At 53.1% G+C, this 19,473-nt stretch overlaps 10 protein-coding genes across 10 annotated transcripts; 3 read left to right on the top strand and 7 right to left on the bottom strand.

Moving 5' to 3' along the window:
- Nucleotides 1–438: 438 nt before the first annotated feature.
- On the bottom strand, nt 439–2,647 carry QC763_501860 (uncharacterized protein). Its single transcript, XM_062912777.1, has 3 exons — nt 1,609–2,647; nt 1,258–1,543; nt 439–1,191 (listed from the first exon to the last, which is right to left on the bottom strand). Exons 1-3 carry the CDS (start codon nt 1,752–1,754, stop codon nt 628–630), a joined length of 996 nt encoding a protein of 331 aa, XP_062763862.1. The 5' UTR covers nt 1,755–2,647; the 3' UTR covers nt 439–627.
- Nucleotides 2,648–3,033: 386 nt separating this feature from the next.
- QC763_501870 (uncharacterized protein) lies at nt 3,034–4,614 on the top strand (the record flags this gene model as incomplete). Its single annotated transcript, XM_062912779.1, has 1 exon — nt 3,034–4,614. One exon carries the CDS (start codon nt 3,034–3,036, stop codon nt 4,612–4,614), a length of 1,581 nt encoding a protein of 526 aa, XP_062763861.1.
- An 87-nt stretch (nt 4,615–4,701) lies between these two features.
- On the bottom strand, nt 4,702–5,830 carry QC763_501871 (uncharacterized protein; the record flags this gene model as incomplete). Its single annotated transcript, XM_062912778.1, has 2 exons — nt 5,288–5,830; nt 4,702–5,228 (listed from the first exon to the last, which is right to left on the bottom strand). Exons 1-2 carry the CDS (start codon nt 5,538–5,540, stop codon nt 4,702–4,704), a joined length of 780 nt encoding a protein of 259 aa, XP_062763860.1. The 5' UTR covers nt 5,541–5,830.
- A 3,633-nt stretch (nt 5,831–9,463) lies between these two features.
- Nucleotides 9,464–10,989, top strand: QC763_501878 (uncharacterized protein; the record flags this gene model as incomplete). Its single annotated transcript, XM_062912780.1, has 2 exons — nt 9,464–10,011; nt 10,070–10,989. Exons 1-2 carry the CDS (start codon nt 9,732–9,734, stop codon nt 10,987–10,989), a joined length of 1,200 nt encoding a protein of 399 aa, XP_062763859.1. The 5' UTR covers nt 9,464–9,731.
- Nucleotides 10,990–11,418: 429 nt separating this feature from the next.
- Nucleotides 11,419–11,787, bottom strand: QC763_501880 (uncharacterized protein; the record flags this gene model as incomplete). Its single annotated transcript, XM_062912781.1, has 1 exon — nt 11,419–11,787. One exon carries the CDS (start codon nt 11,785–11,787, stop codon nt 11,419–11,421), a length of 369 nt encoding a protein of 122 aa, XP_062763858.1.
- A 543-nt stretch (nt 11,788–12,330) lies between these two features.
- Nucleotides 12,331–12,990, top strand: QC763_0080210 (uncharacterized protein; the record flags this gene model as incomplete). The annotated part of the gene is made up of 2 exons (XM_062906088.1): nt 12,331–12,511; nt 12,570–12,990. The coding sequence occupies 2 exons, from the start codon at nt 12,331–12,333 to the stop codon at nt 12,920–12,922; spliced, it is 534 nt and encodes a 177-aa protein (XP_062763857.1). The 3' UTR covers nt 12,923–12,990.
- On the bottom strand, nt 12,919–14,226 carry QC763_501890 (uncharacterized protein; the record flags this gene model as incomplete). The annotated part of the gene is made up of 1 exon (XM_062912782.1): nt 12,919–14,226. The coding sequence occupies one exon, from the start codon at nt 14,224–14,226 to the stop codon at nt 12,919–12,921; it is 1,308 nt and encodes a 435-aa protein (XP_062763856.1).
- Nucleotides 14,227–14,629: 403 nt separating this feature from the next.
- QC763_501900 (uncharacterized protein) lies at nt 14,630–15,538 on the bottom strand (the record flags this gene model as incomplete). The annotated part of the gene is made up of 1 exon (XM_062912783.1): nt 14,630–15,538. The coding sequence occupies one exon, from the start codon at nt 15,536–15,538 to the stop codon at nt 14,630–14,632; it is 909 nt and encodes a 302-aa protein (XP_062763855.1).
- A 708-nt stretch (nt 15,539–16,246) lies between these two features.
- On the bottom strand, nt 16,247–17,768 carry QC763_501910 (uncharacterized protein; the record flags this gene model as incomplete). Its single annotated transcript, XM_062912784.1, has 3 exons — nt 17,568–17,768; nt 16,647–17,488; nt 16,247–16,588 (listed from the first exon to the last, which is right to left on the bottom strand). Exons 1-3 carry the CDS (start codon nt 17,680–17,682, stop codon nt 16,247–16,249), a joined length of 1,299 nt encoding a protein of 432 aa, XP_062763854.1. The 5' UTR covers nt 17,683–17,768.
- A 101-nt stretch (nt 17,769–17,869) lies between these two features.
- On the bottom strand, nt 17,870–19,336 carry QC763_501920 (uncharacterized protein). The gene is made up of 2 exons (XM_062912785.1): nt 19,120–19,336; nt 17,870–19,060 (listed from the first exon to the last, which is right to left on the bottom strand). Exons 1-2 carry the CDS (start codon nt 19,207–19,209, stop codon nt 18,122–18,124), a joined length of 1,029 nt encoding a protein of 342 aa, XP_062763853.1. The 5' UTR covers nt 19,210–19,336; the 3' UTR covers nt 17,870–18,121.
- Between the last annotated feature and the right edge of the window lie 137 nt (nt 19,337–19,473).

Genomic DNA, 19,473 nt, shown 5'->3' with positions numbered 1-19,473 from the left:
CAGACGGAAGCCAAAGCGACGAAGACGACAACTCCGAGAAAAAACAATGACGTGTGGTGTGGATCGAGTCATCACAAGACGCTGACTGGGTGCTCTTACTAAGGCAACTGCAAGCACGAATGACCCAAACCCAAGCCACCGAAGCCACCACGGGGATTGCTGAGTACGCAACGGTGCCCGGTCAGAGTTGGACCGAGGTAGTGATTGTCCAAGATAGGTATCTTAGGTGAGTAGAATCCGAAGTCTTGCGCTTTGCTATCTGTTTGAAAGGGCAGGATTCCTGTTTGAAGTCTCTACGGTTTTGAGTTAGCCGCTTGTAAACGGTAGTGTCAGGCGCTCACCGCAGATTATGAGATGAACACTGGACTTACCGAATAAGTCCTACTCAGCGAGCCGATACGCCCGGGGCTTACCGAAGAAGCCGAGCGTACTCAGCAGGTCAAGCCCTTGACTTATCAAAGAAGTGGTACAAGGCGAGATGATAAGCACCGAACATGCCGAAAGAGTTCCGAGAAGACGGCCACATGTCGGCCAAAGCCAGGATGAGATGAAGATAGGTATATCAAAGGTTGTGCATATTTACATGTATGATATGATGCTCATGTGTCCGCAACACAAGACCGACACTCAAAACTTGAGAATAGCACCAGCCTCAGCAGGCACCCTCGACGGCACCGCACCCGCACCCAGCAGAGAAAAAGAATAGGGAATGCTGCTCGACCCCAAGTTCCCAGCCGGGGCATTGGCAAGGCCGCCACCAAGCTCATTGCCCTCCAGAACCGCAAACCCGACCTCCTTGGAATCCTGGCTGACGACGGCAGCCGTAACATTACGGAAGACGTTGCTCTGAACTAGCGCCTGAGCGCCCATTCGGGTATTGACAGCCGAGCTCATGTTCTCGTAGAAAGAGTTGTAGATGTGGGCCGTTCCGAAGCGGAGAAGCGGTGCACGTGAATTCACGTTCTTCCAATAGTTGTTGGCGTACGTAATGCGCAGCTTACCTTTATCCTGGGAGCCGTTATTGTCGCTATGGCCGACGAGGGAGGTTTTCCAGTGGTCGTGGAAGTAGGTGTGGGAGACGGTGATGAAGTCGGAGCCGTGGGACGAGTCAACAGCGCCGTCATAGAAGTCCTTGTCGCTGTTCAGGGTGGAGTGGAATTCGCAGTGGTCGACCCAGACGTTGGTGCTTCCCTGGTGGGCGGTCGTTAGTAGGCGCGATTACTACCAGGCGAGGAGGAATGAAAGGTAGGAGCTGACCTCGATCTTGAGTGCATCCTCAGCGGTGCTCGCCACAACAAAGGAGGAGACGATGTTGCGTACGATGAGGTTGTTTTGTCTGCGGAAGTGCAAGCCAATGCCCCTCAGGCCAGAACCGGGCAGGCCAATGATACTCTTGTTGCTCCCAATGCGGACCTTCTCGTTGCCCGTGATAACTCCACGAATTACCACAATGGTTGGGGCCGTATTCTTCTCGCCAACAGCGGCGGTGAACTCAGGGAGCGTGGACACAGTCGTTACTGTACCACCTGCACCTCCAGTCGTTCTGCGGAAACGCTTGTTAGTTGTCGGCCTTGATTAAAAGAGAGATGACAAGGGAATGATACTGACCCTCCGTTCAAAGAGGCAAATCCCAGGGTCGCTGCCTCTGAGATACTGGCTCTTTTCTCCAGCCTCACCGTATTTTCCTCAGGGAGAGTAGGGGTGGGTGTGGCCTGGGCCAGAGCGAGAAATACACTGAGACCGAGGAGCTTCATGGTGGTTCTATGTCGTCAAGTTAGGCACTTGAAGGAGTAGTAGATCTGACAGGGAAGGCTCGGATGGTCCTGGGTCTGGTAGTAGCGAACCAACATCTTGGGACGGAAGGTTATATGACTGAGGATTTATACACGATTTACTGATCACTCCAATCATGGATTCATGACCTGTTAGCAATACCCTTGCTCAAGATAGCCTGGTCCTGCTCCAGCAAGGCGGAGAATCTCTTCTTGGTGAAACCTGGCCGCTTGTGTGTTTTTCCAAGATCCTTGCCCTCGTGTTCTCCGCGCTAGGTGAAGTGGTTCCGAAGACATGTTTGGAAGCCATGGCCGGTTTTGCGCTCTCGTCCTCGCGTCCGTCCAACGGTGATCGCCCTCGGATAACTTGCCGGGCAAGTATACCAGGGTACTGGAACGATGACTTGCGTGGTGTTTTGTGGGTGTCGTGGGGCTCCAGCATCGCCAATTTCCACCAATCCGGTGATTCTCCAGGGTAAAACAACAAAGTCCTGCAATCACCGTCCCCGCCAATTCGTCAGCAGGAAAGTGGATTTCTGATGTAACGGAAACTGAGAGTCACCAGGCACAAGCTTCTGAGACAAACTTTGAATAAAAAGACATTCGAAAGGGTGCAAAGAGGAGAAGCTTGCGATCACCCTCCAAGCCGCTTTGGGGGCGGGACTGAGGTGGCTGCCATTGAAACCTGAGATTGGGAGAAATAGTTGAGTCGATCGCCTTCCGGTCCCATCGACCATGGATAGATTCGAAGTTACGACTCTTCGAGAAGAGACGTGACGGTGGTTTGCAAGTTGTTCATGCAGGCGTGGTGAAATGGACATCTATTATCTGGCTTGTTGTTGGTTGGTAAAAGTGCATTAGAGATTCTGACGTGCTTCTAACTGAACTTTCCCATAGATCGAAGTCTAGCGGACCTTTTGCGTGGGACCGGGCTCTGTTTTCGTGCTTCCACTCTTCCTTCCACATCCAATAAAACAACCAACATTCCCAGCTTCGGATTCCCAAGAGAAACAACACACAATGCGTTGCGACTTTGTTGGCGGCGCTCACCGTCAACGCTTATCTATAATGTTGCCGATTGGACCAACGCCGATATCTTAGACCTGTTCAAGAACGCCACGCTTACAGCCCTACAGGGGGGGCAGAGCCAACAGAGCTTCAGGCACGAAGCTGACGTCCCACAAAGGTCAATTTAAACTCTTTTTTCCCCGCATCAACATCACCACTGTCAAGCTTCACCATCGCCAACATCACAGTTACGATGGACCCAAGACTGTGGCTTGCCACCGTCTCCGGGGCTGTGACCCTGGGGTACTTGGCCATTCGCAAGCTCCTCGACTACGACCCGCGCGAACCTCCACTCGCTCCTCAGCGTATTCCAATCATCAGCCACATGATTGGGTTATACAGGCGAACCTACAACTATTACTCTGATGTCTATGCAGCAACTGGAGCGCCAATCTTCACTGTGCCGCTCCCAGGACAGAAGATGTACGTCGTTTCAAGTCCAGACTTGATCCAGTCGATACAAAGGCAACACCGAGCCTTCTCCATCGACCCCATCCTCATGAAATTCTCAAGCATCATAGCCGGCAGCAGCAAGGAATCAGACGCCATCTTACAGTACAACGTCTACGGCGATGACGGTGACCACGGCGTTGCTCACGAAAGCCACATCGCTTTGAGAGACGGAACCAAACCATCCAACATTGACGAGATGAACCGCGACATGTTACGTGAAGTCTCCAGCTCTCTCGACTTGCTCGAACCCCCCATTGGCCAAACAAAACGCATAAAACTCTACTCCTGGCTTCGCACAACCCTCACCTCGGCCACGACCAGAGCCGTCTACGGCCCTATGAACCCCTACAACGACCAGTCGATCGCCGATGCCTTCTGGGAATTCGAGCAAGGCATCATGCCCATCATAATCAACATCCTCCCCACCCTCTTCGCCCGCAAAGCCATCGCCGCCCGAGCCAAGGTCTCCCAAGCCTTTTACAAATACTACACCTCCAACGGGCAGGAGTCAGCCTCCCTCCTCACCCGCCTCCGCTACGGTGTCGCCACACGGAATAAGCTCCCCGTCGAGGACATCGCCAAGATTGAGATCGGGGGCACGATCGCCATCATGGTCAACACCATCCCCGCTGCCTTTTGGACCTTGTTCTACGTCCACGCCAACCCTGCCCTTTTGGCGTCCATCCGGGCTGAAGTGGAGGCGTGCATTGAGACTGCTCCTGGCGAGGACGGGACGGTCACAAGGACAATCAACATTGTCACGTTGAAAGCCAACTGCCCTCTGCTGCTGTCCTCCTACCAGGAAACACTTCGTTATGTGGGGATGGGCACGCCAGTGAGGGAAGTAACGCAGGACACGTACCTGGACGGGTATCTCCTCAAGAAAGGCGCGCTCATCCAGATGCCCACTAGGGTAGTCCACTCTGACCCGAAGCTCTGGGGGGAGAACGCCAATGACTTTGTCCCGGAGAGGTTCCTGCCCGAAAACAAATCTTCTCGCCCGAAAGAGAGTTGTTTTAGGACCTTTGGAGGAGGCAAGACGCTTTGCCCCGGAAGGCACTTTGCTACGAATGAGATTTTGGCTGTGGTGGCGGCTTTTGTTGCGAGGTTGGAGATGGAGCCGGTGGACAAGGAAAAAGGGTGGGAGGCGCCGACCAGTTGGAATACGGGGGCTGCGGGGCAGATTATGGCTCCTGATAGGGATGTTGAGGTTGATATCAAGAGGAGGGAGGGAGTGGAGGAGGGATGGAGGTGGGTGGTGAGGGTTGATAAGGGGGACAAGGTCTTTAGGATGGTTACGGAGGACTTTGGGGATGAATAGGGAGGGATGTCACGAAGATTGGTTGAAATCATTCTTGTATTCATTTTTTTTGGATTACTATATCTGCAAAGAAAGGAAAAGACAGGTTTAAACATCCGGCTTCAGCTCGATGATCACCTCCTTGTGGGAAGGATGTAACGCGCGAGCAGTAACGGGAGGAAGTAGTGGAAAGGTGAGTTGAGAACTGAATTCCGATGCCTCGGTGGGGATTGCGATGGGTGTTGGGGATGGCGTTGGGGTTATGGTGGGAGGTACCAGAGGACCCAAGTTCAGGCTGGAAGTCAAAGTTGGACTTGGGGGTGGACTTGGCTTGAATGTGGAAGTCGGATCGATGTTGGTTGGTACCTCCAGGGTAGGCGGAGGCTGGAAGGTGGAGGTCAAATCGATGTTGGTAGGTTTCTCCAAGGCTGGCTCAGCAGGCGTGGGAATGGATGTAATGGTGAACGTTGGGATCGATCTTGGCGGTGCAGTGGATGTGATGGTGAACGTTGGAATAGGGCTAGTCGGCCTAATTGTCTGGGTGACGGTGATCACTCTGATAGGCGTCATAGTTGACAGCCTGGTGGAGGTGGCCTCTGGCGATATGGTGATCGTCGTCTTAAACGTGGGCCTGACTGTAACACCCGGTGTCAGCAGACTGGTCAGAAGAGGAACGGTAAAGGTGGTTACGAACGTTGGCTGAGGGGCTCTCCTCTCAATAGGAATGACCTGAAGCTTGCCAGTCGGTGCCGGGGCCGGTGTCGGGTCCTCAATGGGGATGACCTGAACCCTGGTCGCAGGGAGAGGAGCAACAGAGACGTGACCAAGACCGCCGAATCGGAGAGGTGGGACATAGACGTGACCGGGACCCATCTTGGTGATGACCGGCGTGTCCTGTCTCTTTTGCTTCCAGTAGGTGCAAGGCTTCTTGGGCTGCTTAGCAACATAAAAGCAGACCGGGCCCCATGGGTCAGCCTCGCGGGCTTCGACGTCGCTAACGACGGGGACGGCACCAGCGAGGGAGAAGGAGGCAACGGCCACTAGGATAGCGGCGATGGCGGATGGAATTCTCATGGTTTCTTTTTTAGAAGCGGACAGAGATGACAAGAGAAGTCAAAAGATGGTCTTCAGATGAGAAGAGCGCCGGGCCGGCCTTATATGAATAGGTTGAAATAGCATCTCCGACAAAGGCACTGTTCCAGCCCGCAAGGCAACGCAGGTGAGACCCATTGCTCAGGGAAAGTAGTCTATTGATCTCTTGATTATGACGATGATCCTTCTCCTCGTGACACTAAATTCTAATATTTGCCGATGGGTACGAGCCCGGCCGCTCTTTGAAGCCAAATTGCTGGCTTTGTTCCTATCTATATCTCGGCAGAGGGCCAGGCACGCCCCTGAGGGGTCACAAAGAAAACGAACCCGAATTCTTAAGTTGGACATAGATAGGCGCGTTATTCCTTTGACATCCGGGCCGCCCTGACATGAAACACGCGCGATAAGCGTTCTAGAGTGATAGTGTAGAATGGCTGGGGACGCACCTACGTGCTAATGAGGTCCAGGTCATCCAGCCGGGCTGAGTTCTTATTCCGCTGCGACTTGTTGACAGGATGGTCGGGGTGCGTTGTGGATGAAGCAAGGCGTAGTCAAGGATACGGTCTCGCAGAGAAGATACAAGCGGTGAGCGATCTGTGGGGAAAGAAGTGGACTTTTGCTTCGAGTGAAGAGAAACTGGGCAAAAGCCCGGATTTATTGTAGTCACTAGTAGGTACCACTCCTGCAACCAGCCAAACTGCAAACCATCAACAAACACCACACCTGCCAGTATAAAAGGTAAGCAGGGATCACGAAACTTCTCGCGCATTTTTCGCCACTATTCAGTTACTTGCCCAAATCATCGTACACTTCCATGTCTTCAACTGGGGTATAGACCGGGGTGATAGCTCCTGGCACGTCACAGCAAGAAGGCTGTTCATCTACCAGGTTTTGTTCTTGAACCTAAAGTCATAGATCAAGCAATAGTCGACTATCACTGGCACTACCTTGTCATATCATTCCCCCAGTATGAGTGTCTCAACCTTCCCGTTTTATCCCTCAGTGCATCCCAAATAATGACCCGGTAGTTGTCGGTTATTTCGTCAAACCGGCCAAACAGTGGCCGCAAATACCAAGCGGATTGGGGCAAGGGCGCTTGCAGAACGAACTTGCTGCAGATGCCCAGCCTTGGGACAGCAGTGGAGGCGTAGTTTGAGGTTTTACCACTGTTGCTAGTCGTCTTAGGGTCCTTCTGAACATCCTCTTTCTCGGTAACTGTGTGTTTCTTGTCTTCGGCCATGGTTGGCGAGGTGCGCTAGTGGTATTATGACTTGTGGTTTGGCGTACTGGGGCATGAGAACAAGTGGTGCTTGCGATCAGGCAGGGAGGTGGGTGGATTAATTGGTTGTCGGCGCTACATGGTAACTTTGCCCACTATTTTCTAGACCAAGAATACTTTACCAGATGGCTGGTTGATTCACTTGACGCCGGGCCCCACCAGAAGTGAGCAGTATGAAGTCGAATTATTAGACCGGTATGCAGGAATCGATACAGCCAACTAACTGCCTTCTACCTTACATACCTACCTGTGTGGCCTATAGTCATTGTCAGCCACCATCATCAAACAACGAAGAGAGTACACGCTGTCAGTCGCAATCACCGTCTCTAGGCTTCCTAAAAGCCCAGCTGGGACAATTCGCCTTCCAACATGGACAAATTCTCTCAGGTTCTGCCCCTTCGCATTTGGGGCCGGCAATAGATGTGTCTGAAGGTTTGGCATCGCTGTTTGCTGTTGCGTCGGTCCTGTCCCCAGCCATCCCCTCCTGTCTGGCTTTGTAGGCCTGCTCCCGATCGTACACGGCCATCATGGCGGCAGTCTCCTGCAGTGTTTTGGGTCGATTGCACATGCTGCGATTGTAAAGAAGATACTTGCTGATAGAAACTAAACACCTTTCGTGAAGATGGGGAAGTCGTTGTGAATGTTTGAGAGGCCTCGGGTAGATCTGGCTAGGTATCGTGCCTTAACTGTCCATCCTCCGTGTAGGACAGGCTTCTGCCGTTCTGTCCTCATCAAGGGTGGTCCTCGTGTCCAGAACTAATGTTGTGAAACCTGACAAGACCTTTCAAGTGTACCTTGGATCGGAATGTTCGCTAGAGTATCGCAAAAGTATCGGACGTATCGACAACGCCAAGTGCTACATATGTCCCTGGGCACCACAGCACCTTGTTGGAATTGTAAACAGATACCCGAGTCCGGGAATATTCAGGCAGCTTTAGGGAACGTTTTTGAGATCTCAGTGCCACCCGTGAACCTTGACGGTCATTTAGCAGATATGTATTGTTTTGGAGAAAAAGAACGGATAAAACTCTACCTCGTGATCCTGTCCCCATACGTACACCGAAGGTGAGCTATATGTCTCCAGAAACCTCATGGCTCGATGTTGAGTCACTTGGGTTCCATTGCCTATCGTGCTACGTATATGCAACTCTGTGCTCAAGGCAAAGATTCGGTCGTCAAACGAACAAAGCCCGTCTTTTTTTTCTGTTGGGGCTTCCAGAACGAAGAGGCTTACATGCCAGAGAATGCGATATTTCCGAGGCCGGGCAAGAATGAGAAAGTCTGAGGTGAGAACTGACTCCCTCGACTCTCAGGTAACTAAGCACAACTGTGTCTATTGTATGAAGATGCGCTGTTCGTAAACCTCGAATTTTGCAGGTCACCAGAGGAACACACCGAGTCTCTTTGTTTCCAAGTGTCACAACATCTACGGTCAGGGTACCTTACAACAGTACCCACTTAGGCTTTTGGCAGTGACAAAGCTGATCGGGCTCGAAGCAAGGAATCTTGCATTTTCGGCAAGTTCCCATCATCTTGGGGACGGCAGGGGAGCTGTCCGAAGTCTTCTCCTTGTCCTTGGTGATTGTGTCGACCTTGTCCTCCGCCTTGTTGTCCTCCTTAGGCTCGTCGACTTTCTTGTCACAGGGCATGGTGAAGGTGTAGTAAAGCAGCGGAAGTGGTGTAGTGGGTCGATAGTGCTTAGAGTATAACAATGAGGTTATAATGTCGTAAGGGGCGTGGAAGCTGTTAGAGCTCGTGATAAAGCACGGGTATGATGGACACCAGGTAGGTACGGTACTAGGTGGTTAGGTAGGTGATATATATCCTTGAGTCGTGAGAAGGCTTGGACAGCTTAAAGCGTGCCAGCCGTCTCATTTATGTTTTCATGTTTCCATGTAACACAAACTCTTGCCACGGTCTTGGTGGACACGCGGGATCGTTACGGTGCGAAAGGACATCGTGAAAGATGCAACAATGTTCATATCAATGGCGAGTTTCAAATACACGTTCAAGATACAAGTAGGTGTCACCTCTCACGGAACGTTCTCAACATTAGACGAAGTGGCTGGCGTGTTTAAGAGTCACCGATTCTGCACCGAATGCAGTGACATACATAATCAGTACATGGCCAAGGCCAAGCGCTGCCTTTTCATATTCACAAGACGGCCATGCCTTCGAAGTTGGGAAAAAGTTGAGCAAGAAAACCACAGCCATTGGCTGACCGAGGGCCACTCGTAACATCCATACATCCATCATACTCGACTCATCCTCGGGCTCGAAGGTGCTGTTGGCGGCCACCAGTGAGGTTCATTCCCCAGCCTCAGCGCTTGTTACTGGCGGAGTTAAGGGCTGACTCTTATCCCCCTGAACCGAGTGTAATGCGGTTGGCCTTGTTATGGTGACGCGCTATAGGGCAAGGGGTGCCTGTTGGCTCTGCAGCCTATGCGCCTGTGAGGCACCGCCATCCGGTCTCCATCTGCAGCCAACTTTTCGTTGGGCCATGCCCGGCGAACATTGCCCAACTCTTGCTCTGTGCCCCATCGCAACCTTACTAAAGAATGTTATCACCAAAAAGAGCGTTGGTCGTTGGCAGTGCTTCACTCTGCCTGAAGCGATGTAACTCACCGCGTCGGAGGCCAACCCGAGCAATTGAGTAGGCATCTAAGGGGTGGTTGTGCTCCTCCTCCGGATTTGCCCTGCTGACTCTCTGGTTTGCGGCAAACAGTTCACGACAACTTGAAGTTGGTCAAAAGGCTCAACCGTCACCATGGACACGTCAAAGATGACCCCAGAAATCATGGCACTCGCCGCTGACTTCCCGATGGCAGCACCGCCGCCTGGGGTGACAGCTAACCTTGACAATCCGACGTCGGATGCTTGGCAAATTTTTGTTCTCGATGGATTCTGCACAGCACTTATGCTCGCTTTTACGGCCGCCCGAATATTTTCGACAACATGGTTGGGTCAACGGGTGAACCGCATTCACGAGCTGGTGTTCTATACAGGCTTCGTCACCAGCCTCGCTGCGGTGACGATAACCATATGCGGTACGTCTGGTGCCTCACCAAGTCAAAACGACCGTGCTGACAATTTCTTCGTCTATAGCAATGACAGGCAAGAGTCCTTACGCGATACAGACCTGGAATGTCCGACTGGGAGACTTCAAAATGATCCACCTCGTGTCTGCCCATTTGTTCCAAGTAATCACGCCCATGGCGCAGTTCTTCGTTAAATGCTCGGTCCTTCTTCTCTACTACAACATCTTCAGCGTTCTTCGATGGATGAGAATGGCAACAACGATCAGCATCGTGCTCCTATTCGCCTTTCAGTTTTCGGTAGCCATCGCTACGGCCGTCAACTGCTCGCCAACGACCGGCCAAGACGTTTTCAGCTATCTCATGGCCTTTTCTCAGCCTCGGTGCTTCAAAGGTCGGCTCTATTGGCTCGTCATGGGTATTGGGTCTGTCATCGTCGATGTGGGCATGATAATTCTGCCGCTGCCGGCAGTTTGGAGCCTGAGGCTTCCCTTGAAGCGCAAGCTGGCCGTATCCGCAATGTTCTTGGTTGGGCTCTTTGGGCTGATCTCGAGTATCCTGACACTTCACTACCGAGTGATTTGGTATCACAAGGAGCTCAACGATACGTACGGGGTGCCCTTGTGGTCAACCGCCATTGCCGAAATCACCGTCGGAGTTATCGTCAGTTGCATGCCGGCACTGGCTGTGATTTGGAGGAAGATCAGGACTCCCCCGAGCACCAAGCTGTCGTCAGGAGCGAGGGCAACGATGGGAAAGTCGTTCGGCAGGTCGTTTGGTGCGATGACTTTTACGGATCACAGGTCTCAGCTGGATGGCGATGACAGCTACGCGCAAGTCTACTGCCCTCGGGAAACAACCGTCAACACTGCCTGGCCAAGTCCCGAACTCGAGGCCGTCTCGATGCAGGAACACGGATATAGGCCCTCGGGACCAGCTGGGGCCATGAAGGGCAAGCAAAGCGACGTTTGGGTGTCGCAGCTGGGATGAGCGGTAAATTCGAGAAGAAGAAAAAAAAACACTCATAAGCGCCCTCCTGGCAGTTGCTCTAGAAAAAAGGCTGCTTGGACACGGCGAAGTCCGCGCCAACAAAGACCTCGGAGCGGGACTGCGCCGCTTCCGACTCACGTCCTTCGCCGCCAACAGGCGTTCCAGCCGCTACGCTGCTATCATGCAGCAAGGTGGGCGACAGACTGGGGATGACCATGAGCGCAGCACACGACGTGTGGTCACCGGAATTCGTGTCAAGAGGTCATGTCAGGAGGAGATGCTGTCATAACGGCCAAGCTCAGCTCCAGAAGAAGACCATCAGTGTGATTCAGACACCAAGAACAAGTTACCAGAATTTTTCAAGCCTCCAATCGGGAAAGTGTCCCCAATCTGTTCCCTAAACTTCCAACCACGGTGACCACCACCCTCCTACCCCCAAGCCACAACCGCAATCCCCGCCACCATCGCAGGCACACTCTGCACCCAAAAAACCCTCCTCCCCACGGTCAACGCCCCAGCCCCACCAGCAAAAGAGACACAACCGAGGAAAAACAACTTGACCTGCTGCCCGACCATCGGCACAGGATGCCATATCCCCCAGAGCAGGCCCAATGCCAAAAACCCGTTATAGACCCCCTGATTCACCGCCAACAATCTTGTCTGCTGTGCGAATTCCTCTGTCATCCGGAATATCTTGCGGCCGTAGGCGGGATGTGTCCAGAGGGTTGTTTCGAGGAGGAGGATGTAAATGTGGATTAGGGAGACCAGGAGGGTAAGGAGGTTGGAGAGGAGGACCATGGTTGTGGTGGTGATGAGTGGGTTGCGGCTGATGCAAGGTTAAGATCTCGGGGAAGTGCACGTCGGGGGGACACAAAGACGTTCGGAGGCGGCTGTCTGGGACCTTTTTGTACACAAGCTTTGCGGGGCACAGAGAGATGTGCGGGAGTTCCCGAAGGGTGACATTTAGGTTGCCACATTGGCCGATTGACGTGAGATTCCTTCTCGGCAGTACCAATGGGAATGCTGCAAGAGGAATATGTTTTCGAGCAGGATCGTTCCGAAATGCGGCGAGGAAGCCGTCGGTGAATTCTGGACCCCTGTGCGGAGATCTCGCAGCCGCTTGGCGATGTGGTCGAATGGCCGATGGACAACGTTGTGAGTGACAACACTTGCGGTGGCTGGAATTGGGAACTATCCATACAGAGGGAGTGGTTTGGGAATGGAGGCTTGCGGCTGAGGGAAGAACCCACAGCCACGACAGCTGGTCAACAACACTTTGGCCAGGCCTGTGGTTGTTAAAATGGCTGTCGGCCCCGGGGAAGAGGGGGAGGAACATTGGCAATGAGAGCCCAGACCAAACATTTTGCTGTCGGCATCATGATCTCCTCCAGCCTTCAGTTGGCCGTCACGGCCATGTTGACCATGACGTCGACAGTCTCGGCTCAACCGGATGACGCGCAGCTCGGCCACGGGAGGCTTCTCCCGCGTGTCGTCTGCGCTGATGCCGGCGACACACCGTGCGGTGAGTGTTGAATTCCTAATACAGCATAGTTCCCGGTGTTAACATACGAGGTGCCTAGATACCGATTGTTGCGCATCAACCCAACGATGTGCCTCGCTCGCCATGGTTGGGTGGGCATGCTGGGAGACCGACACCGCCTACATGTCGACATACACAGACCCCGATCTCAACACCATGTTGATCACAGCTCATGATGGCTCTGCCCCCCTGACAACCACCACAACTGAGGCTGACCTCAGCACCATGCCCATTTCTGCCCACGGAAGCTCTTCCATCACCGGTGCCCCGACATCCAGCAGAACTGGAACCGCCGCCGGTGCCACCACAACCACAAATAACGGTGAACATGTTGGATTGAACAGCTTCGGATTGGTCATGACGGCAGCTATGCTGGGATTGTATCTCCTCTAGTTATCAGGCACCTTCAGAATATCATCCACAAACACCACCTGCCCCGTAGCAATAGACCTATTCGCCGCAATCCCCGTCAAGATACTCGCCGCTCCATCCACGTGGCTGGCAGCCCTCATGTACTCATCCGACACCGGCTCCCCAAACAAATCCTGCAACAAGACATCATCCCCTCCCCCATGCGCCCCCTTTGCCTCCCCAATCTCCACCTCCCCAGGCGGTTCGAACAACGGCCTCAGCAAGATGGTGCTCCGTTCCAAACACCCCTCCAATGACTGATCCCCTCCCGAATTGACATAACTATTCTCCACCACCTCCATCTCTATCCGTCCCTTGGTCCCATTGAAATTAACCCTCAGCCCCTCCCACGGCGCGTATGCCGTCAAAGAATACGTCATGACCGCCCCATTCTTGTACCTGACCAGCAGATTCATCGTATCCTCTATGCTGATGCCATCTCCAAAAACGGACTGATCCCGAAAATAACCATCCTCGTGCTCAGCATCAAGATACAAACTCTTCAACGTCTCGACCTTGCTGCAGTCCAGCGCAAACGGGTCATCTTTTGCGTTTCCCTCCTCGTTGCCCCTGACTCGATCATAAAACTTGGTCACACCCCTCAGCTCGGCGTTTTCTTTGCCGTAAAACTTGAGGTCTGCCTGCGCGTAGACGGAGAGAGGTCTTGTCTTGAGCCAGAAGTTGACGAGGTCGAAGTGGTGAGTGGATTTGTGGACCAGTAGCCCTCCGCTGTTGCGCTTGTCGCGGTGCCAGCGGCGGAAATAGTCTGCCCCGTGCGAGGTGTTCAACAGCCATTCGAAGTGGACTGAGGTCACCTCGCCGATGGCGCCGGAGTGTAAGAGCTCGTAGATTTTGGTGTTGTGGGGTGCGTAGCGGTAGTTGAAGGTGACTCTGACGTTTCTTTTGGTCTCGTTGACAGCGTCGAAAATGGCCTGACACCGAGGGGCGTCGATGGTCATTGGTTTTTCCGAGACGACATTGCAGCCTAGTTGGAGGGCGCGGATGATGTAGATGTGGTGGGTGCGGTCGACGGTGGTGACGATGACTTCGTCTGGTTTGGTTTCGGTGATGAGCCTGTCGTAGTCGGAGGCAAGGTAGAGAGGGACCGGGGGGTGGCCGAGGGAGGTGAGCCGGGAGAGGGCGTAGTTGAGACGGGTTTGGTTCGTGTCGCAGAAGCCGACGATGCACGAGGTGGATGAGTAGGTTGTTGCGATGGCCGAGTAGAAGAAGTAGGAGCGGCCGCCGGTGCCGACGAGGGCATAGCGTTTCTTGGGTTGTGTTGTCATGGCTGTGGTCTATTCTGTAGTGCAGGAGAGTCGTTGCCGGCCAAGCGGTTGGCACAGCAGATGTCCATCTTGATGATAACGTGATGCTCGGTCATAATTCCCCCATGGCCGAATATTAGCCTGTTGATCCCCCACTGAGGGGAAGCTCAACACGTGGGAGCATGCAGATCGTGGAGATCAAAAGTAGATCCAGTGCCAATAAAGCTTGATTCGACGCAACATCCCGACTTCGATTTAGCCGGCTCTCGGTCTCATCGTATGGGGATTCACATGTCGAAGTCACTAGCAGCAACAGCAGCTCAGTACACCAAAGCCTCCTTTCTATTCCACTGCTCCGCTAACAGTCTATCAACACTAGTCTCAATCACTCGACAACATCTGTAACAACAGCTACGCGTGCCTCTCAAGCCCAGGGGTTGAACGCGCCAGCCAAGTTACCCGGGCACTCAAGCTCAGTCACACAGTAGTACCTAGAGCGATCCAAATACCACCCGAAATTCCACGCATTCCCGTCCTTGTCTCTCACAGCCATCTCCGCCGAACCCCAATCCTTCTGCGACAGCGTCGTTCTCAAATTCCCAGCAATCCAATCCCAATTCAACAACCCAGCGCCCACCCCCCACCTCCAACTCTGCCAGTGATTCTCCGGCGGCTCATCCCCCCCGTTCGCATACCGAAACGCGTGCGTCCCCGCCCCGTCCTTGTGGTACACAATCTTGGCGTGCGTCCCCCCCTCAAATCTAATCTGGGGGTTCTGCCCAGGAAACCTGATATTCCACTTGCCATGCTCGCTCGCGCTCACAAATTTGAGCTCCCCGTTCTGGACCCAAACGGCGATATGCTCCCAGTCGTGGCGGTGGCCGCCGATGCCAAAGTCAGACTCAAAGTAGTAGTCGTACATGTGCGCGCACCAGCCGTTGTTGCACTTGGACCGGACGTAGACGTTGCGCTTGGTGAGGCGGTCTTCCTTGCGGCAGAAGCTCAGGATTTCGTTTTGGCCTTTGCCCGGGTCTTGACCGGCGTTGAGCTGCCCTGTGGGGGAGATGGCGACAGTGTTGTAGCAGCTGTCGGTGTCGTAGTCGAGGGCCGGGGACCATTTCTCTTGGTCGGCGGTGGCGGTGGCGCCGATGGGGTTGAGGAGGTCTCTCGCTTCGAGTGTGACGGGGGTGGCGGAGGCAAGGGAGAGGAAGAGGGACATCGCCGTGATGGCGAGGGACTTGGGAGCCATGTTGATCGTCTTGAGGGCTGCTGGCCTGACTGATGATGGACTTCGACGAGACAGAAGGTCGATGCTAGGGCTCTTTATACTCATCTCAACCTGAGGAGATAGTCATATCCTCAACTTGACGCTGATTCAGTCCTCTTCCGACCCATTCCAGTCCCCCGAAAGCATGCATTCCACTATCCATCACGATGATACCCTTTTGTAAATAGTGCTGACAGATATCTGTAGCCTCAAGGTACGGTGAGCTGGGGATATACGAGACACGGCCTGTGGCTGGTATGAGGGTGGTGAACTACAGTTCTGCCTGGCCCACCCTCCATACAGTAGTCGTTCTGTGGTAGACCAGAAATAGGGCTCTGCTCGTATGTGCGGAAATGACTAACCACATGGCGAAGCGCCTCCGTGCGCTAGATCCCCAGTGTAACCTCGACAGCACAGGTTCAGTGGGGCCCATGGCGGCTGCTCAGTAAGCGCCACAATCTGGACCGGTCGATGGACCCTTCGAGTGGAAGAAGTCAAAGAGCCAGCTGGAGGAGCGCAGAGATGAAGAAAACAAAATGTTGAGCGCTGCAAAAGCTTGAACGCTACGTGCGGCACGATACCACCCCTGCCTGCATGATGTTTGTTGCGAGGAGAGCATAGGTACCCGTTTCCGAAGGGGAGCCAAACAGATCCGTCGGAATAGCGCTCCCGGTCGATAGCCGGGTCAGAAGAAAAGTGTTCCCCATGAGATGTTCTATCCTCTATGTGCTATCCGCTGAAACGCCACAAGCCGCATCATGTCCTTGACCCCGCTCACAACTCCTTCTGCTTTTGTCCCGCCCTGGGAAACTTCTCCCTAATCTCCTCCTCCGTAAACCTCCTCGTCAAACCCCTCAGCATTTCCGCCCGGTCCTTCATCGAAAGCTCAATCTGCTCTTGCCCAATGGGCACCAAACACCTCGCGAGGTGGTCGTAATCCTTTTGCAAAAGCTTCACCGTAATCATCAGGTAATCGATATTGTGAAACACCAACGCCTTCTCCTCGGCATATTTCCTCTTTTGCTGCAAGAAAGCGATGGGGTGCTCGCGCCAGTGCCGTCTCGGGTTGAGATGGTGCGAGGTGTGGTAGCCGTCATTGAAACAGTACCTATTGCTCTGTGGAAGTGATGGACATTAGCACGATGATGCATCGTAAAGCGACGAGACAACTCACAGCGACGTCAATGAGGGTGATACTCGAGCGAAAGTCCGAGTCAGGCTCGTCAGGGTCCACAAACGCGTGCTGGCCCCAGTTGCCAACCATCAAGCCAAGGCGCATAAGGAGAAGCGGGAGGAGAAAGACAAACGTCGTCGCTTTGCTGTGTAGTTGGTAGAGTATGAAAAGGGAAAAATAGTTGAAGAGCTCCCAAAAGAGGATCCTGGCGCCATTTACAGTTTGACCCTTGCGGAAAAAGTACAGTGGGAGGTCGAGCCAGACGAAGAAAAAGAAACGGCCAAGGTAGTGGAGGAAGTGAAACAGATCGTCGCGCTGGTATCGGAGGGTGGAGGAGAGATCGTCCGGTCCGTTGCCCTCGACGTGATGGTGTTTTACGTGGTGGTAATAGTAGCTGTTCCATGTGTGGCCCATCAATGGATCGGTGACGTAGGGAAAGTACATGTCGAATAGACGTACCAGACTAGAGTCTTTGGTCAAAACGCCATTTTGGTGGATGTGTTGATGCCTCATCAGGGTGTAGCTGCCTGTATACCAGGCCTGCATGAGAAAGTGAAGGACGCCGTGGAGGTAGGTGAAGTTGTAGAACAGCCAAATGGCGCTGGGCACCGAGGTGCTGAAGTAGAGGATCAGGTGTGTCGCCATGACCACATCCGTCTCATGGCGCACGATGCGACGTGCTGATGCAATGTATGGCGCTACTACATTCTTATCGACGACGACAGGCAGTGTACGGCGCAGGTGTCGAAGATCGTAGGTCGAGAGGACGGTAGGGTCGAAGAACTGGCTCTTCGGGTCGTTAAATGATTGCAGAGCGCTTATGTCACGAGAGTCTCTTCGGGCTATATTCAACAACCTGTCAGCGAGTGTTCATGTAATTTGGAAATCAAGAGGAGGGCGTCGTCTCAATAGTCAAGGTACCTTTGATCGACTCGAGGTTTGCCCCGAGGAGCCCAGTCTCGATTTCGCCGCTGAGGTTTTCAAGAACCACATTATCGGCAATGGTAAGATCAGGACTGAAAACAATGTTTTCCATGGTAAAAGATGCTGTAGAAACGATGTTCGGTTGACTATTTATTATGCGCAGGCGTAACGAGGTATGACGTCGTTAATCATATTTCCCCCACCAACAAAGGCGCAACAAGTGCGATGCAGAGCTTGTCCGTTTTATCTTGAGGAATGTGCGACGCCCCTAGGGCCAACAATAGTGGTTACCTTCAATATTCTGCACAAGTTCATTGCATTATGACAGACCGGGAAGCTACCGCCGTCTATCATCAGGAACATATTGCTAGTCCTATCTCCGCCACAGTTGTTGGTGTTCTATGAGGCACAGCAACGACTCGTGGAAACTGGCTAGTACAATACAAGACAATTCCATTCAAGATTGTGGGTCGATCTTCAGGGGAACAAAAGGCCTTCACAGAACACAAGTCCCTCGGAAAGTCGAGCATCGAACCAACGGCTTGGCAACTTCACCATCCGTACATCGCTGCATTGTGTGCCATCGTCTGCTTCGCTGCTTCCTTCACCAAAGGCAGCAGCTTCCGCATCATCTTTCCCTTTTTTCCATGGATGTCGTATTGCTTTCCAAAGCACGCCTCAGTCCACCACCCTATCTCATACGCACAAACACGATGGATATCATGCTGAAGGTATGGCAACCCTGCGATGTCATCACGGATATCCTTGACCACCTTTCCCTTGGCATCCCTCCACACAAGGTATATTTGGCCCGTCTCGAAAGCCTCCTGATCTAGGATGACAAGCGGGTATCGAAGACCACCACTCGCCACTTCCAGGACTGCATCCTCGTACGCCTTTTCGCTCGGTTCGCTCTTTCTCGGGTAGGGGGTGCCGTCTAAGTGCAGGTTGTCGAGTGCGTCAATGACGTTGAATCCCCGATGCACCGAAGGGGCCGCCAGTTCAGGAAGGATCTTGTACACGTCCAGCCAGTCGTCGTCGTTGTTCTCGTCCTCCACATCAAACATGTCTTTGTCGTCGAGGACCATCCACCACCTATTCTTTGGTTTCATTTTCATCTTGTCGCCTCCTTGGCGGTCGCGGTCTAACAACGTTTCCTCGATCTCGACCTCGGACAAGCCCTTGAGCTCATCATAGCCAAACCACTCCTCCAGTTTTGCGTCGGCTTCTTCACCGCCCTGATACCAGGTTCGTAAGACGCAGAACCCTTCATTCTTGAAATCAGGCCATGAGATACTCAGGTGTTTAGCGGCAATGGCGCGGATTTTCTGCGGGCGCCAAGGTTTCAAGATGGTGTTGATTTCCTGTTGAGTTGGAACGTGAGTGATTGACTGATACTCTGGTCCGATGACATCTTCGTTGATGAACGCTTTGACGAGTGCATCACGTTGCTCTGCGACAGGTTGTGGAGAGTCGGCGTTCCAATTTTGCTACACAGATTAATTGAGTCAGTCGCACTTCTTGTGTTGTTTATTGTTCAGGAGAGTACCAGAATGTACTGTTCCACAGGCAAACTGCCCCAGGCCGGGGCGTTCTCCTCTGTGTTATCGCTTGAGGCTGGAGGCGAGTCTAAGGACATGATGGGGCTTAAGCTGGTTTGTGTGCTGTTCAGTTGAACATGGAGTGAAAGTAGAAACTAAATTCTGGGTGGCAGCGGTCTTTGAGTGGGTTGAGTGTTTTTGTTCAACCAACACCTCGGCCAAACCCACATCGCCATTGCTGCCTGGAAGGATAATGCTTGGCGTTGTTGGCTGCACAGCTCAGAATATCCACTTTTCTGTGAACCACTTCATCATCAGCTCTGTTGTCTTCCACCATGAATTATTTCCAACAAAGCCTTACA

This window comes from Podospora pseudopauciseta, assembly GCF_035222475.1.
Source record: "Podospora pseudopauciseta strain CBS 411.78 chromosome 5 map unlocalized CBS411.78m_5.2, whole genome shotgun sequence".
Lineage (NCBI taxonomy): Eukaryota > Fungi > Ascomycota > Sordariomycetes > Sordariales > Podosporaceae > Podospora > Podospora pseudopauciseta.
The sequence above is the reverse complement of the archived record's forward strand: the minus strand, read 5'-3'. Positions and strand labels throughout refer to the sequence as shown.

Bases quoted from the DNA above. Each gene is read 5' to 3' on its own strand.
- QC763_501920 (XM_062912785.1), bottom strand. From the start codon at position 19,209: ATGTCCTTAGACTCGCCTCCAGCCTCAAGCGATAACACAGAGGAGAAC. The intron at 19,061-19,119 runs GTACTCTCCTGA...TAATCTGTGTAG, and splicing joins CTGTGGAACAGTACATTCTG to CAAAATTGGAACGCCGACTC.
- QC763_501860 (XM_062912777.1), bottom strand. From the start codon at position 1,754: ATGAAGCTCCTCGGTCTCAGTGTATTTCTCGCTCTGGCCCAGGCCACA. The intron at 1,544-1,608 runs GTCAGTATCATT...GCGTTTCCGCAG, and splicing joins TTTGCCTCTTTGAACGGAGG to AACGACTGGAGGTGCAGGTG. The intron at 1,192-1,257 runs GTCAGCTCCTAC...ACCGCCCACCAG, and splicing joins AGGATGCACTCAAGATCGAG to GGAAGCACCAACGTCTGGGT.